At 43.8% G+C, this 13,711-nt stretch overlaps 2 protein-coding genes across 3 annotated transcripts in view; one reads left to right on the forward strand and one right to left on the reverse strand.

Moving 5' to 3' along the window:
• LOC116229186 (transmembrane protein 263-like) overlaps positions 1 to 494 on the reverse strand; it is a 219,389-nt gene extending 218,895 nt beyond the window's left edge. The window contains exon 1 of one of the 2 annotated variants that reach the window (XM_031593503.2): positions 384 to 494. The gene's annotated coding sequence lies outside the window, so the exon portion shown is untranslated. Of the gene's footprint in view, positions 1 to 371 lie in introns of both variants that reach the window. The other variant, XM_090140970.1, reaches the window with a different exon arrangement.
• On the forward strand, positions 478 to 9,183 carry ZFYVE19 (zinc finger FYVE-type containing 19). The gene is made up of 11 exons (XM_031593500.2): positions 478 to 601; positions 761 to 882; positions 1,808 to 1,861; positions 2,368 to 2,528; positions 3,463 to 3,608; positions 4,155 to 4,269; positions 4,832 to 5,041; positions 5,510 to 5,589; positions 6,036 to 6,146; positions 7,559 to 7,701; positions 8,653 to 9,183. The coding sequence occupies exons 1-11, from the start codon at positions 548 to 550 to the stop codon at positions 8,717 to 8,719; spliced, it is 1,263 nt and encodes a 420-aa protein (XP_031449360.1). The 5' UTR covers positions 478 to 547; the 3' UTR covers positions 8,720 to 9,183.
• The last annotated feature ends 4,528 nt before the right edge of the window (positions 9,184 to 13,711 follow it).

Raw genomic sequence — 13,711 nt, forward strand, 5'->3', positions numbered from 1 at the left:
AGCAGCCTGAAAAAAAGCACTACAGAAATGCATCCAAAAAAATCTACTAGTCCTAGGTTTGTTTTTGTTGTTAATTTAAAGTGCATTTCCCTGACATAAGTAACGGTGGTCAAGACAACATTCACTTGGACTATAACGCCAAGAAAACAAGACTGAAACAGAAAACAAGGGTAACTTTGGCATGCTGATAGTACAACTGCTTCCTGGTCTGGACAAAAACTGAAACTCGGATTCCAGATCCAATTTGGTGATGCTCTGCTGCTTCTGTCACACTGACCGCCAAGGAGAAGCCACCCAGCCTGGCGTGCCACAAGCTGTGGAACGCGGCATCGGCAGCTGCGTGTGGGACGGAGACGTACTGTGTGACTTACTGTGTGACTTACTGTGCCACAGCCGAGCTGGGCAAGGCGCGCCGCTCACCCCGCTGCCTGCCGCGTTCCAAACGAAGCTCCCCTCAGCCGCTCCCGTCGGGCCGCGCGCAGAAGCGAGAGGCGGGGCCGGGCCTGCCGGCTGAGCGCGGCGCTGCGGAGCGTGGGATGGCGGCGTCATGGAGGGCCGCTGCTACGGGTGCGCCTGCAAGTTCAGCCTCTTCAAGAAAGAGGCAAGTCCGGCCGAGGGGTCGGCGGGGCCGGTCCGAGGGGAGAGCCGCAGGGCGCGCCGGGCCGCGCAGCCTTGGGTGCGCCCCGTCGCTGTGGCCCCGTGCGGGCCGCGCCGCGCCCCGCCGCTCGGGAGCTGACCCGCCCGCTTCGTGTCCCCGCAGTGCGGCTGCAGGAGCTGCGGGCGCGCCTTCTGCTCGGCCTGCCTGAGCTGCAGCGCCCCGGTACCCCGCTGCGGGAGCGCTGCGCAGAAGGTGTGCAAGCAGTGCCACGGGAAGCTCACCGGGTAAGTTCCCTTTGCTGCTCCAAAGACGTCTAGAAAAAACTCGGCCTTTTCCCGTGTTACTTTTGCTGGTGAGTTGTTTTTTGTTTTTTTTTTTGTTTTTTCCCCTTGTCTGTTTAGTATCAGTAGGGTTAGAGCAGGAGAAATTCCTCCCTGATTGGTGGCAGGTAGATGGTGTGTGTTGGCTGTGGTTTTGTAGGTGTGAGTTGGTGTTTTTCGCACAATCAGCTTCCACAATGGAAGACTTCTAAGCTGAAAGCGGTCCGATGAAGGTGTTGCCCCTGTTTGCCTTTGGCTCTCCTTAGCACGGTGCAGGTATTTGTATCTGTGCCTTCTAAGAATGAATAAAGTATGCTAACTACCTTATGTAAGTGTAGTTTAGCAGCTTGACACAAACACAGGGAGGTAGAAAACAGTTACACAAGATTTACTGGTGGTGTTCAAGTGTCCTAGAAGATGTCGTCACGATACCGGTGATTACATAATTATTTCCATAATGTTTTATTTAGCTTGTGCATTATATAATTCTGTGTTTGTTGCTCCTTTCAGGGAGCTGTACTGTATGGAAGCTAATTACCTTGGGAATCCAACCTAACTGCGCTCTCTGCTTGCTGAACTAGGGCGTGCAGGCTTTGGGAGGCCAAGGGCATTTCAGCTCCTCCTGGTGTCCATATTAAATCAAACAAAACTTGTCCAAAAGCGAAACAAGAAGAACATAGGACTAGAACTGAAGTCACCTCCTGTTCAAAGCAGCTGTATCATCTTAGTCACTTTCATAAGCTGATCGCTCTATGTTAATGGAGTTATAAAAGGACTGTACCAGGTGATCAATACACATGTATACTGATTCCTCTTGGGTTGAGAGAATAGATGTTTGAAGCATTGTTGGAGTCTTGAGTTCAGAGATAACAGTGTTTTTATGTTTCAGACAAGAGTCTCAAAGCAGTTCGGCAAAATGGTCACCACCAGAAAACTACAAAAAGTGAGTTACGCTTGCTGATCAGCCACCTGTTTCCGCTGTAGGGGAACCTTTCAGACCTTCAGCTCTTTCCCCCTCTGTCCTCATAGAGACCAGCAAAAGAAGGAATGTGATGTGGATGTTTGCTTGTTCAGTATTAGATTAAGGATGGGCTTTTGCTTTGTGGATTTCTTTTGGTTCTTGTTTTGGAGGGTAGAAGGAGACGCTCTAATTTTGAATACACTCGTGAACAGCAGCCTGTCTGTGTTAATCTATGACTGACTGTGGTTGGCTTGGAAACAAGCCTGGTGATGAAACGTTCCTTGTCTCCTCAGAAGTGGTGCCACGCCTGCTGCACCCTGGGAGTTATGGTTTGCCTTATTCATGGCAGTACCTCACTGTGCCAGTATGGGAGAGCCTGGTACAGGAATGAGAGACTTCTTCTCTATAGCTTGTGTTCATAGAGGATGTTTTCATATCTCGAGATTTAAGCCTCTGTTTTCAGTTGTCTTTTTCCATCCTTGTCACAGGCGTGTAGCAGCATTTGAGGCTAAACAAAAACAGCTGAAAGGACAACAGAAGGCAGATGCAAAACCACTCAGTCAAGATGGCTCCAGATACCGAGGGCTCTCCAAAGAGGACAGAGCTATTGCAGAGAGACTGGAGAAGCTCAGGGAGGAAAGGAAGCCCAGTGAGTTTTGGAGGGCACCAGAAATTCCCTGGGAGGGGATGTGGCTATTTGAAAAACTATGGGAGGGAAAGGGAAGTACCGGGCATTCAGTATCTGCCTTCTTAGGGAACTGAAGGTGGTGATGTGATCAGAGCTGCCACAGTGGCTGGGTTCTGCAGTGGTTTTAGATTAATCTTCCCCTTGGGATTTCTCTTGACATGGCTTCACAGTCCTGGGGCGGTATTTTACCTATGAAATCACTTCCTCATTTTTCATTGTTTGGTGGTAAAAGTCTGTATTGGGCACGGTAGCTGCAGAATGAAAGGGAGGCATCTTTTGGCCAAACCATTTTGCAGAAGTTTTCCTGTATATCATTGTGCTGATGCCCAGCAGTACCAGTCTCTGTGGGATTATATTCTGAATTTTGCCTCACAGAGAACAAAACCAGACTCCTGCTCCAGTCCACAGCTCTCAGATTCCAGGACAGCCTTGGGGTGCTTACTGGAAAATAAACTTTTAAAAAATCTTATATATGGTCTCAAAGAGGGAAAGCACTGCAAAGTGCATAATCAGGTGATTATGCAGGAGAGATTTCAGTCTGATGTGCCTGGGGATATGTTAAAGGATGCAACGAACTATATTCCCTAAAGGACATGTGCTTCTCTGTCTGTCCTTAGTATCTGAAGTCAGCTGATTGCCAAATAAGGTTACACTAACACCGGTCTTAGAACTGGAAGAATAAACTCAGGAGGAGGCAGTGATTTGGGAGAAAAGGGTGGCAGAATAATCTCCTAGTTACTGCAGTATGACTCTTCCTTTGAGTTAAGGACTCAGGGAGGTTTTTCCTCGGGTGTTCAGAGCATGATTCTGGAAAAACAAAAACAATAACAAAATAAAACCAACTCAAAGTCATTTGTTTTCAGTAACCCCTTCCTTGGATTATTCTGAGTTGCAGAGTCCATCCCTTCACAGGCTGAGATCGAAGCTAGGCTGGCTGCGCTGAAGGAGGATTGCCATGGACCTGTTCCATCCGCGCAGGAAATGGAGGACCGGTTGGCTGTCCTGCAGGGGAGGAATCCCCCTTCCCAGGCTCCCAGACCAGTAAGTTCTCCCACCTGTTTCACCAGCTCTGTGTTCTAAGCTGGCACAGCATGTTAGCCTTTCTTTGTCCTTCGGCGTTTTTTGTTCAGGTGTTTTCCTTCAGAAATCTCCTTTTCCTGTTTCCATTATTGCTGGCCATAGCAATGGTCTTGTCACTGAGAAATTGTTTCCTCACGCTCCTTTTTCAGCAGTGATGCACATGCAGCTCTTACTGTGCGCTTCACTGTAGAGAATGGCGCTTTGTTTATATTAGAGGGAGTGGCAGAGCTGGATTTGGGATTCAGCAGCATCTATTGCTGTATGTTCAGCCCCACATTGCCTTATTTTGGTGATTGCATTAGTGTTGTCTGCATTCAAGAAGACTGAGAATGAAACCTTGAAAGTCTTACACCAGATACCTATAAGCTGAGTGTCCCAAATCAGTAGATGTATCTTTTTATACTGTTTCCTCAGAGTATTATATGGTTACTCACTTTTTTTTTTTCTTCAGTTGAGTGTGCCACCTTCCTCACATTTGCTTTCTCCCATGCCCTTCTCGTTTCTTAGGTACACCAACCCCCTGATACCAGAAGTCTGTCACAGCAAACAGATGACCTGTTAACTCAGCTAGCTGAGGAAGTTTCCATTGATGAGCATGACAGTCCAGGAGTCCAGCCTCAAGGTATCTATTTTGGCTTCCAAAGATCTGTTTCTGTCTCTTAATGTGTATGCTATAATGAGAAAGAAATATATGCTGCCCTGCTTACCTTACAGGTGGTCTAGGTGTCTGGTATGTCCTTACGTCCCCCTTATGACACACAGATTGACAAAGAACAACCACCCAACTCAGTATTGGATCTCATTGTTTTTGCCTGGGAAATGGTTCCATTTTGTTATTTTCTTGGGACTGTTCTGCTTGTTCTGCTCTGTTTCTGTAAGCTGATGTTTACCTAGGGAGAAGCTGTTGCTATTCCTAATATGTCTGTACTATGTTGAAAAACATCAGAAATCTGGGATACTGCTGTCTTCCCAGCTGCAGTGTTTTCTCCGTAATCTTCCTGTAAAATGCAGATTGATTTGCCACCTTCTCTTCACATAAAGTGCAGATCCTGTTGTGACATGCCTTCTCTTATTAATTAATGGAAAGCATCGAGGTGCTCACATGCTATTGCTTCAGTGGTGTTGGCTGTACCCAAGGAATACTGCAGCTGAGTCACCAGCATGTTCTGTGTGTCTTTTTTCAGCTGTTAGTGGCCGAAACTTGAATGACCTGAGTCGGGAAAGTGAAGATTGTGTTTCCCATGCAAATCTGGACCCAAGACAGCTAGAGGAAGAGAAGAATAAACTTTTGGCAGAGGCTGCTGCTGAGCTGCGAGAAGAAAACACTAGGCAGGAAAAAATCTTGCAGGTTGCTAAGAGATTGGCAGTACTCAGAGGCCAAGACCCAGAGAAAGGTGGGTATCAGAAGAATACAGTCGCAAGAGAGAAACTAGGTTCCTGTGTCAGAATAGTTTCTTTTCTGAGAGGCCTTTACCTATTTAATTCCTTTGTTCTGCAAGAAGCAGGCTGGGATTTTATTAAATGTGAAGTTGTAGAGGTTGGTTCATGATAAAAACAGCATTAAAGATTTTAGCTAAGACTAAGGATGGAACTGTAAGCACAGGCTTTTATCTTTCTCTCTTCTTTGAGATAATTCTAGCATACTCTGAAATGTTGTCAAAGCAAAGCTCTCTTTTAATCTTCCTTTTCCAACTTCAAAAACATATGGTAATGTGCTTCTTAAACTGTCCCCTTCTAAAGGGATATGTCTCTGCCAGAGTGCCTAAACCAGCTTGCACTACGAAGGATTGTCTCTGGAACATAAGTGACCACAAAGTATGAGGCAGATATGGGTCACAGTCTCTTGTCTCTTATTCCTGCAGTTACACTAGAAACTTACAAATTCCCTGACAGCGACGAGGAATTGGATGAGGAGGAAGCCATTCAGAGAGTGCTGAAACAGGTCAGAAGTGGCAGCTGTGGCCTTGTTTACTTTCTTTCCTTTCAGTCATTCCCAGTGTTTTTGTTACCCAGTGAGTATGCAAATGATGTGCTTCTGTTCCTGGGCAGTCTCATTCCTTCCTTCTCCTAGTGCTTTTCCAATACTAGCTCCTGTGCAGCCGTTCAGCGACAGGAGGAGCATCTGCTGATAGATGCACCATAAAGCATAGTGCATTAGCTGAGGTCTGGCCTCTTTTGTTGCACCGACTGTTCACAGTGCACATGTAGTGTTCAGAGTGCAGACAGAACAAACTCACATTCGTCCGAATAACATTACATAGATGTGTTCTCTGAATGAGTCATCTCCAGTTACTGCATGGGGGGACAAGGAGAAGGGAGGAAGGTTTGTCTAGAATGAGGCTCCCAAATGTATTCAAAACAAGTGGCTTCTTGCTTTATTGTTGTCAGCTTACAGAGGAAGCAGCCCTGGATGAAGCGAGTGGATTCAACATTCTTCCAGATCAGACCACTCAGCCAGGATTCTCACAACAGAACCTGCATAAAAAAACAAAGCAAGGGGTAAGTGAGCTGGTCAGGATCTCTTGGAATGATGTACTCTGGGGTCCAAAGAAAGTACAGCTCTGCAAGAAAGGCTTGATGTATCCTATGGTCAGTTCTGAGAAGGGCAAAAACTATCCAGCTTCTCCAGAGCAGACAAGCTGAGAATTAGTGGCATCTGCAAGACTGACAAATCCTGAGCACAGCTGCGAGTCATCTTTTACTTTTAAAAAGAATTGCTCTGTGTAATCCTCTCAGGCTGGTTTTCTGCTGAATGAGAAAGTGTCCTCTAAATCTAGAAATGTCAACCAGAATTGACCTAGCAAAGTGAGTAGTACAGAATTTTTAACTTGCCAATAAAATTAGATCAAGAAAGCCATAGTCTAGTACCAGAGCCTGAACCAGACTAAGTGGGAGGTTTGCCATTGCTTTCAGCATGTGCAGAACAGAATCTCTAGATAGTAATCAGTTGGCTGAGTTCTCTTAAAACGTCAGAGGAAGGTACTGGTAACAAGATACTCTACATTCAGAATGGATACCAGCCTATTATGGAAATGTATACACCTTCTCTAATGTATATTATGAGAATTAAGTGGACATGTGAGTCACAGACACCTGACAGGCCTGTCCCTGGTGCAATAAATTATTTAATTGTAAGCATTATTGAAAACAGCCATCTCATAGGTATGCCACCTTGCACTTTTGGGATCACAGAATTGCAAGGGTTGGAAGAGACTTGAAGCGATTGAGTCCAGCCCCCTTGCTAAAGCAGGTATAACTGATCTAAAAGCCATTTTATTGTAATTGTGTTAGGGTGTTGCCCATGCCGATGGTCAGGCAGTGTATTTCAGTGTGCATAAGGTTGTTCAGTTCTCCAAGGGCTCTGTAAAGCAGGAGACAATGGGGGCCTTATGAATAAAGCTTAACACTGTAATTCAGCATACCTTTTCAGCCCAGCTTCAGGTACAAATGAGTGCTAGTGGCCTCCTAGCAAACTATTTTCTTTGTCCCTCGGTTTTCTTGTTCTAACAGAGAGAAAATTGAAACCTCTGTTTTTCAGATCTTTGCATTGCTTTCCTTCCACAGGTAACTCCTTTCAGGAAAGCTGATTGATTATTTGTCTTTGCAGCAGGAATAGTCTGTTATTTGGCGTTGCTGTGGTGCCTGCTGGAAGATCTGGGCTTCAGTCTTTAGCACAGGACAGGCAATGTTGATTACCTTCTAAGTAATACAGATTCATGGGCAAATGCTAGTAGTGAATATCTTGGGTATATATTTAACCACCTACATACATGCATATGGAGCCTATCGCTTGGCTTTCTTGCAATGTCTGAACACCCTTGAACTATTTGACATTCAGCTGCTTTACAATGAAAGTCCTGTATAGTATCTGCTGTGGTTTGAATTGTGTCTTTGTTTTCTTTGTGAATTAGAGGCAGACTCCAACTGCTATAGCTCTTGCTGAGGCAGATGACAGCGATGAACATGAGTTACCCTGGTGCTGCATCTGCAATGAAGATGCCACTTTGCGATGCCATGGTTGCAGTGGGGACCTCTACTGCCAGCGCTGTTTTCGGTAAGTCTTCCAGCTCCTCTCATCTGAGGGACAGGCCATTTAGGTAAGCTTAGCTGCTTTTGTTTGTTCTTCTTGGGCAGAAGAACAGAAAGTAGGTGGGAAGATTTGAGGAACTTGGTTTTGAGCTGAATGGTAGTATTTAATGGAAATACTTTTCATTACCAGTAATTACCCCAGGCTTCAGGGACTAAACTGGTCCTGGACAGAAACATTCTGTCTGTACTGCTTTAGTGCATGTTTGGGTGCTTTGTTTCAACTGTTATCTGGAACAGTTGATGTGTGTGGGATAAGGGAGACCATTGTTCAGTACCTCTTATGGTTGGTGCTTTGTTGTTTTGTTTTGTTTTTTTTTTAATGACACTGATGGATAATCTGGGCTGGATTCTCCCAAGAAGGGAGATCAGATAGTATAATTTCCTGAGGCTTTTCTTAGCTTGAAACAGGGAAGTCTTAAACTTACTAAAAATGTCAGGTATACAATTTCTGTGCTGGAGATATAAGCTTCTATCTTAACACTGGCTGCTTCTTAGCAAGACTATGACAGCTGCCAATACACTGTATTTCAGCCACAGCAGTTATTTTTCAGAGTCAAATGGAGCAGACGACAGTTTTAGCTGTTGTCACTGGAGTTGCTAACATGCCTGCAAATCACACACATGGTGCTGAAAATGAGTCTCTGGTTACATGAAGCTCTCAGGAAGGGGTGGAGATGAGGTCTGCTGTCATTTCCCCATTTCATCAGGCAAGGATGAACAGAACTTTTCATAAAGTGCATCACGGGTTTCTGTTACAAACAAATCTCTTGAGTAACCAGTCCACATATTTGCTGGTGTAGTCTTATCAATCAGCCCTTGGGATAGGTTTCTTCTAGAGACTGCTTTTGGGCAATGGCTAAAGGTGAGTTTCCTGCCTGTGTATTTACTTTTGACTGCAGTTGTGTTTGCTTCTCAGGGAAGGCCATGATGAGTTTGACATGAAGGACCACCACACCTCTCGGTATCGTCTTTCTTGCAAGTAGTGGTGATCACAGTCTTCGCTGGCAGAAAAGGAGATGGACTCCTCCCATTTGGCCCACTCCCTCTTCTCCTGCTATCCAAGTGGATTTGCAGCCAAAATGGGTGATGTTTTGGATAGTAAAAGGATGTGCTGTGAGCTAAAAGGGGCTTGGAGGGCATGTGTCTTGGTCCGCGGAAACACAACCAGAGAAGTCCTGGGCTTGCCACCCATGCTTAGGATAAATGAGGATTTGATGTGAGGTGGTGGCTCTGAGTCTATAAATATAGACAGTAAGGCATCGTGAATAACAGTGAAGATGTATGCTTAAGGCAGTGTTGGCTAGTTGTTAAGTAATCTCTTGCTTTTGCTAACAGCTTACACACTGGTTCACAAGTCAGCAGAGCACTTTGCACTAAGAAATTGTCTATGTCATGGTCACGTGTGTGATGAGAACTTTCAAAATGTAATAAAACTATTTACAGCAGACTGTGGTTGAAATCTCCTTTGGAAATGCCTGATAATAGCCCTTTATAAAGTGTCACCCTCCTGTAATGGTATCCCAGTTGTACTGCCAGGTGGATCAGGGAAATATGAAGGATCATGAAATCATGAAAAACACTTCTGTAGTGTTGCTGGGCTGGTGCAGGGGTGTCGTGCTCCAGTGATGGCTACTCTGCCTTGATAAGCAGTGTTGCTTATATATTTGAAACAAAGAATACTTCTTAAAGATAATTTGTTACAGGTGCACTGTGTTGTGACCAGCAGTATCTGTGCATAAGTTGCATGTAGTCTATGGGAGCAGCATGTTAATTTGGAAGAGGTGTGTGTGTTACTATGAAAGTGAGAATTGGCTCTGTTTATTATTTGTTCCCCTGCTAGGATAAAAATGCTGTATGTGTGATGATTTCTTACGTGGCTATGAGAGAATCTCAGTTTACTATGCTTGTATACCACCCAGAAATAGTCCAGACATATGCAACATGTGCCAGTGGCTATAGCACCAAGAATTGTTTGAAATACACGATTACACTTTTCTGAAATCAGCTCTAACATCCCATCAAGGTGAGCTCTTCCAGGACTGTAGTGTGACTTTAGACAGCTGTCTAAGGTTGACAAATTCCAGGAGTGTCCAAACAGAAAAACCTTAAGATTTGCTTTTGACAGAGAGTTTCCAATTGATCTTGCCTGTCTGGTTTGACACTGCCACTCCCAGCTGTCAGCTCTGCCCCTGTGCTGAAGGTCACTGCTCACACTGTTTGCCTGCACTTCAGCCACCTCCAGTCAGCCAGCTAGAGCACAGTAAATACCTTAAACTGCATCTAAAGATGGATTTTTGCTAACGTGCTAGACTGGATCAGGAGATTCAGTAGTAATCTGTATCAGACAACATGGTATTGTAATATTTCTGGTTGACACAGTGAGAAATTGCTAGTGTATCTGACAGTGCTGGCTAGACTTATTGTTAGGAAGGGATGGTGGAACCCAATCCAGTGAAGCACAGTCTGTTAGAGGAAAGACATCCTTCACAAGTGCCTTAACATTAGAAAAGACAGGAGGGAAAACTACTGAATTGTTCTGATGCAAGAGCTCACAATGAATCCTGTGTTACACAAGATCTTAGTAGATAGTTACTGACCTGGGGAGTTTGAAGTCTTCATTTTTAAGACTTTATTTTTCTGGCAGTTCTGGCTTCATGTCATTGTGGGAATGGTGCTTTCTTCGTTGTTATTTGACCAGGATAGTTAGTCTGACAGCAAGACAGCCCACTGAAAATTCTGCCTCAAGTTAAATCCTTTGTGTTTTGCACGTACAGAAGATGTAAACAGCCCTCTTCTTTCTAAGACTGATCCACTCCTTTGGGCTTCAGCCTTCCTAAGGTTCTTTCCAAGCAGATAATAGGCAAATTAGTTCTTGTTTTACAGCTTTTTTTTTTTTCCCCCTCCTTGTTATCTATGAGCTGGTAATTTACGTGAAGCAGTTTAAATGTTTCATCCATCACAACACAACTTTGAGCTCCTTGTGCAGTTAGGTAGCATGAGTCCAGTGAGCCCTGCCCTGTGTTCATCAATAATAAAGCAACAGGTAACAGCCTGAAGCAGCTTATTTAGTTTCCTGGATTGGTTTCTGTGGGTTCATCCCAAGGAATCCAGAAATGCAACCAGCCTAATACCTGAAATAGAACTTAGTCATGGAAGACTCTTCAGTCATTCACACATACTGACTTTTTCACTGCCCAGTCACTAATGGACATTTTTGTGGCTGCTGAGCTTTCTGCATGTAATTGGCTGTTTTAGTGGCTGGCCAATCACTTTCCCCTTGTAAAGCCATACCCGCTGTAGCTCATGCCTCATGCAAAAGGATCAGGAGAGTGATCTCAATCAGCTGCCTGCAGAAGCACAATTAACAGTCTGTCATTTGGAAAGAGTACTGTGTGACCTTTTGCTGTCCAGTGCGCACTTAGCTGTGTTCCACACACTTTGACCTTGGCTTTGAAAAGGTGTTGGTAAAGCAGTAAAGGTACTGGTAAGCCATCAGTTCCTCACTGGGAGGATCGACCTCAGTGATAGCCATTCAAGAACTGAAGAAAGTTTGGGATCTACAAGAAGGAATCTGTTTGTTTACTTCTTCGTTGTATGCCATAAGGATATAAGATGATTTTCTTTTCCTCTCAAAATGTTTTGTACGTGAAATATCAAGAGTACTTTCCTCCTCAATAAGAATTCAAACTAATACTAATGAATGAATTTGAAATCAGATTAGTTCACAAAGAGAGACCTCAGATAAACTGCATTCATTTGCTATTGCTGTGGTTCATGCAGATGTGCTTTGCCTTAACTGCTGTAATAAGTGTGTCCAAATATAGCCACCTGAATATTTTTAAGGGGAATGTAACTCATAATAAATGGAAAATGATTTGAAGGTTATTTTATGCATATTTTATGCACCTTCATGAAATTTTAATTAGAAAAATACATGAAATTTTGCATGTTCTGAGTTATCTTGGTATAATCAAGAGGCAAAAGTTACCTTAAAGAAATGTTCTTACCATGCTATCTGCAAACCAAATATTGAAGCCTTATTCTAGTAGTGTGATGGTACTGAGAAACAGCAGAGTTGACTGGAAGCTGTTTGTAAACAAAATGTACTTCAGTCTGTCCTTAAATGCTCAGTGGAGAGCAGCCACAAAGTAAATAAAATCAAGCTTGACTTCTTCCTTTCAAGAACTAATCTAAAAGTTGTTCTGCCTTGTGTTGTTTTCTTTTGCGCCAGACATGAGAAATCAGCTAACAGTGGCCACATCATCTTGCTTTGTACTGTTATATCTTTGTGCTTGCCTGAAGTGCACTCTTGTACTGTAGTAATGTTTTGATATAGTGGAAAAACTGCATATCACAGGGGCTACAGCTTACTCATTTTTCTACTGTTGGAAGAGAACACACAAAGACAACTTCTCTCAAGCAGAGTTCCAAAAGCTTTTTTTTTCCCCCTGGGTTCTCCACCTTTAAAGTACAGCAAAAAAAAATTTTTTTCATCACTCCAAATTGAGTGGGTACAGAATTAACTCCCTGCTTGGAGAAAAATCTCTAATGTTGGAGAAATGGCCCTACAGGTCTTTGTGCTGTCACAGCTCAGAAGAATAAAAGCTGCTTTATGGAATATGTAATTAATCTGGACACCTGTGTACTTACACTGCAGCAAGTAGCAGCTATAGCATAGGACACAGCTCAGGGGCCTGTCCACCAGGGTCTTCCAGCTGAACTTCTGTTTGAATCTAGTCTGTGATGTTAATGGTGCTCAGAGCTCTTTGGCACTATGCTGCTTTCCTTTCTTGAGAGCTGTGATTCATCAGTGTCAGCAGGTGTGAATCTACGAGCAGTGCCAGACTTACAGCAGGTGCAAACCTGGACTGTATATTTTTGTTGTTTTTCTTACAAATTGGAGACTTCAGGAGGGCAAACATGTCCTGTTGGCCTCATATCAAGCCAAAGAAGGCGCTTGCCCCTGGGTACCTGGTGGTACATAGAAGTCCTTCCAGATGCAACTCACCAACTCATCTCTTGTGTGTGGATGGCAGGCATGAGAGCATAGGGACATAATGTGAGAGACTGCTCTGCTTAAGTAGTCATCCTTCATTTGATGTCTTAGTTCCCTGCAACACGTGTCAAGTTACCCACTTGCTGAGAGCCTGGATGTAGTTTCCTCTGTATTTTTCCAGCCACACATTAGTTATAGCCTGAAGAGTTTGTGCAGCAAGGTTGTGTCCTACTTTATTTCTAATTTGTGAGACCTGTCTGTCTGTGAAAGACTTGCTGCTTAGGAGTAAGTATGTTTTCTGTTCAGTTTTCTGTAGTGTTTAAAGAGAGAGCAATTTGAGGCAGCACATGGCTGATTTTCTGTTTTAATATACAAAATAAGTATTTTACAATGTCTTTTTAAATGGTGAGAAAAATCATTCCCAGGCCTCACTCCTGTAGAAGATATTTTTGAATCATCAAATTCTAAATTCTGCAAAGAGGAAAAACATCTCTCTTCCGCTAGCCTTAGCAGCCATTTTGTCAGCTTCCCCTTAAGTAGTGACCAGATGCACTTGGATGTTTTCCTTTGATCCTACTGTATATTTTCTGTTGAACCTTCATGGCTAACAGAGGCTTAATAGATCTATAAAGTATGAGCAATGCTGTAGAGACAGGTATGGCAGTAACAGGCAAAAGATCGCAGTTGGGTCCCAGCCAGACTTGAAACAGGGTGCAGCTTCACAGTAACCAACTTTCCATGTTGATGAAGGAGTGATAACCAGTTCCTTGTTTTCCTTGCAGTGGATGGAAAGAAGGAAGTTTTTGTGCTTCTGAGAATTGTATTCAATGCTCCCAAGCCAGCTTGGAAATTCCTAGAAGAAACTAAAGGAAGAACATCTTGTTCCATTCTCCAGATTAAAATGCCCTTTGAGAATCAGGAAAACATACAGCTTAGCCTCCTGCTGTGCATGTAGATCTGGAAGGAGTGGAGACTTCAA

Source organism: Phasianus colchicus, chromosome 5, assembly GCF_987193195.1.
Source record: "Phasianus colchicus chromosome 5, bPhaCol1.hap1.1, whole genome shotgun sequence".
In the NCBI taxonomy this organism is placed as follows: domain Eukaryota; kingdom Metazoa; phylum Chordata; class Aves; order Galliformes; family Phasianidae; genus Phasianus; species Phasianus colchicus.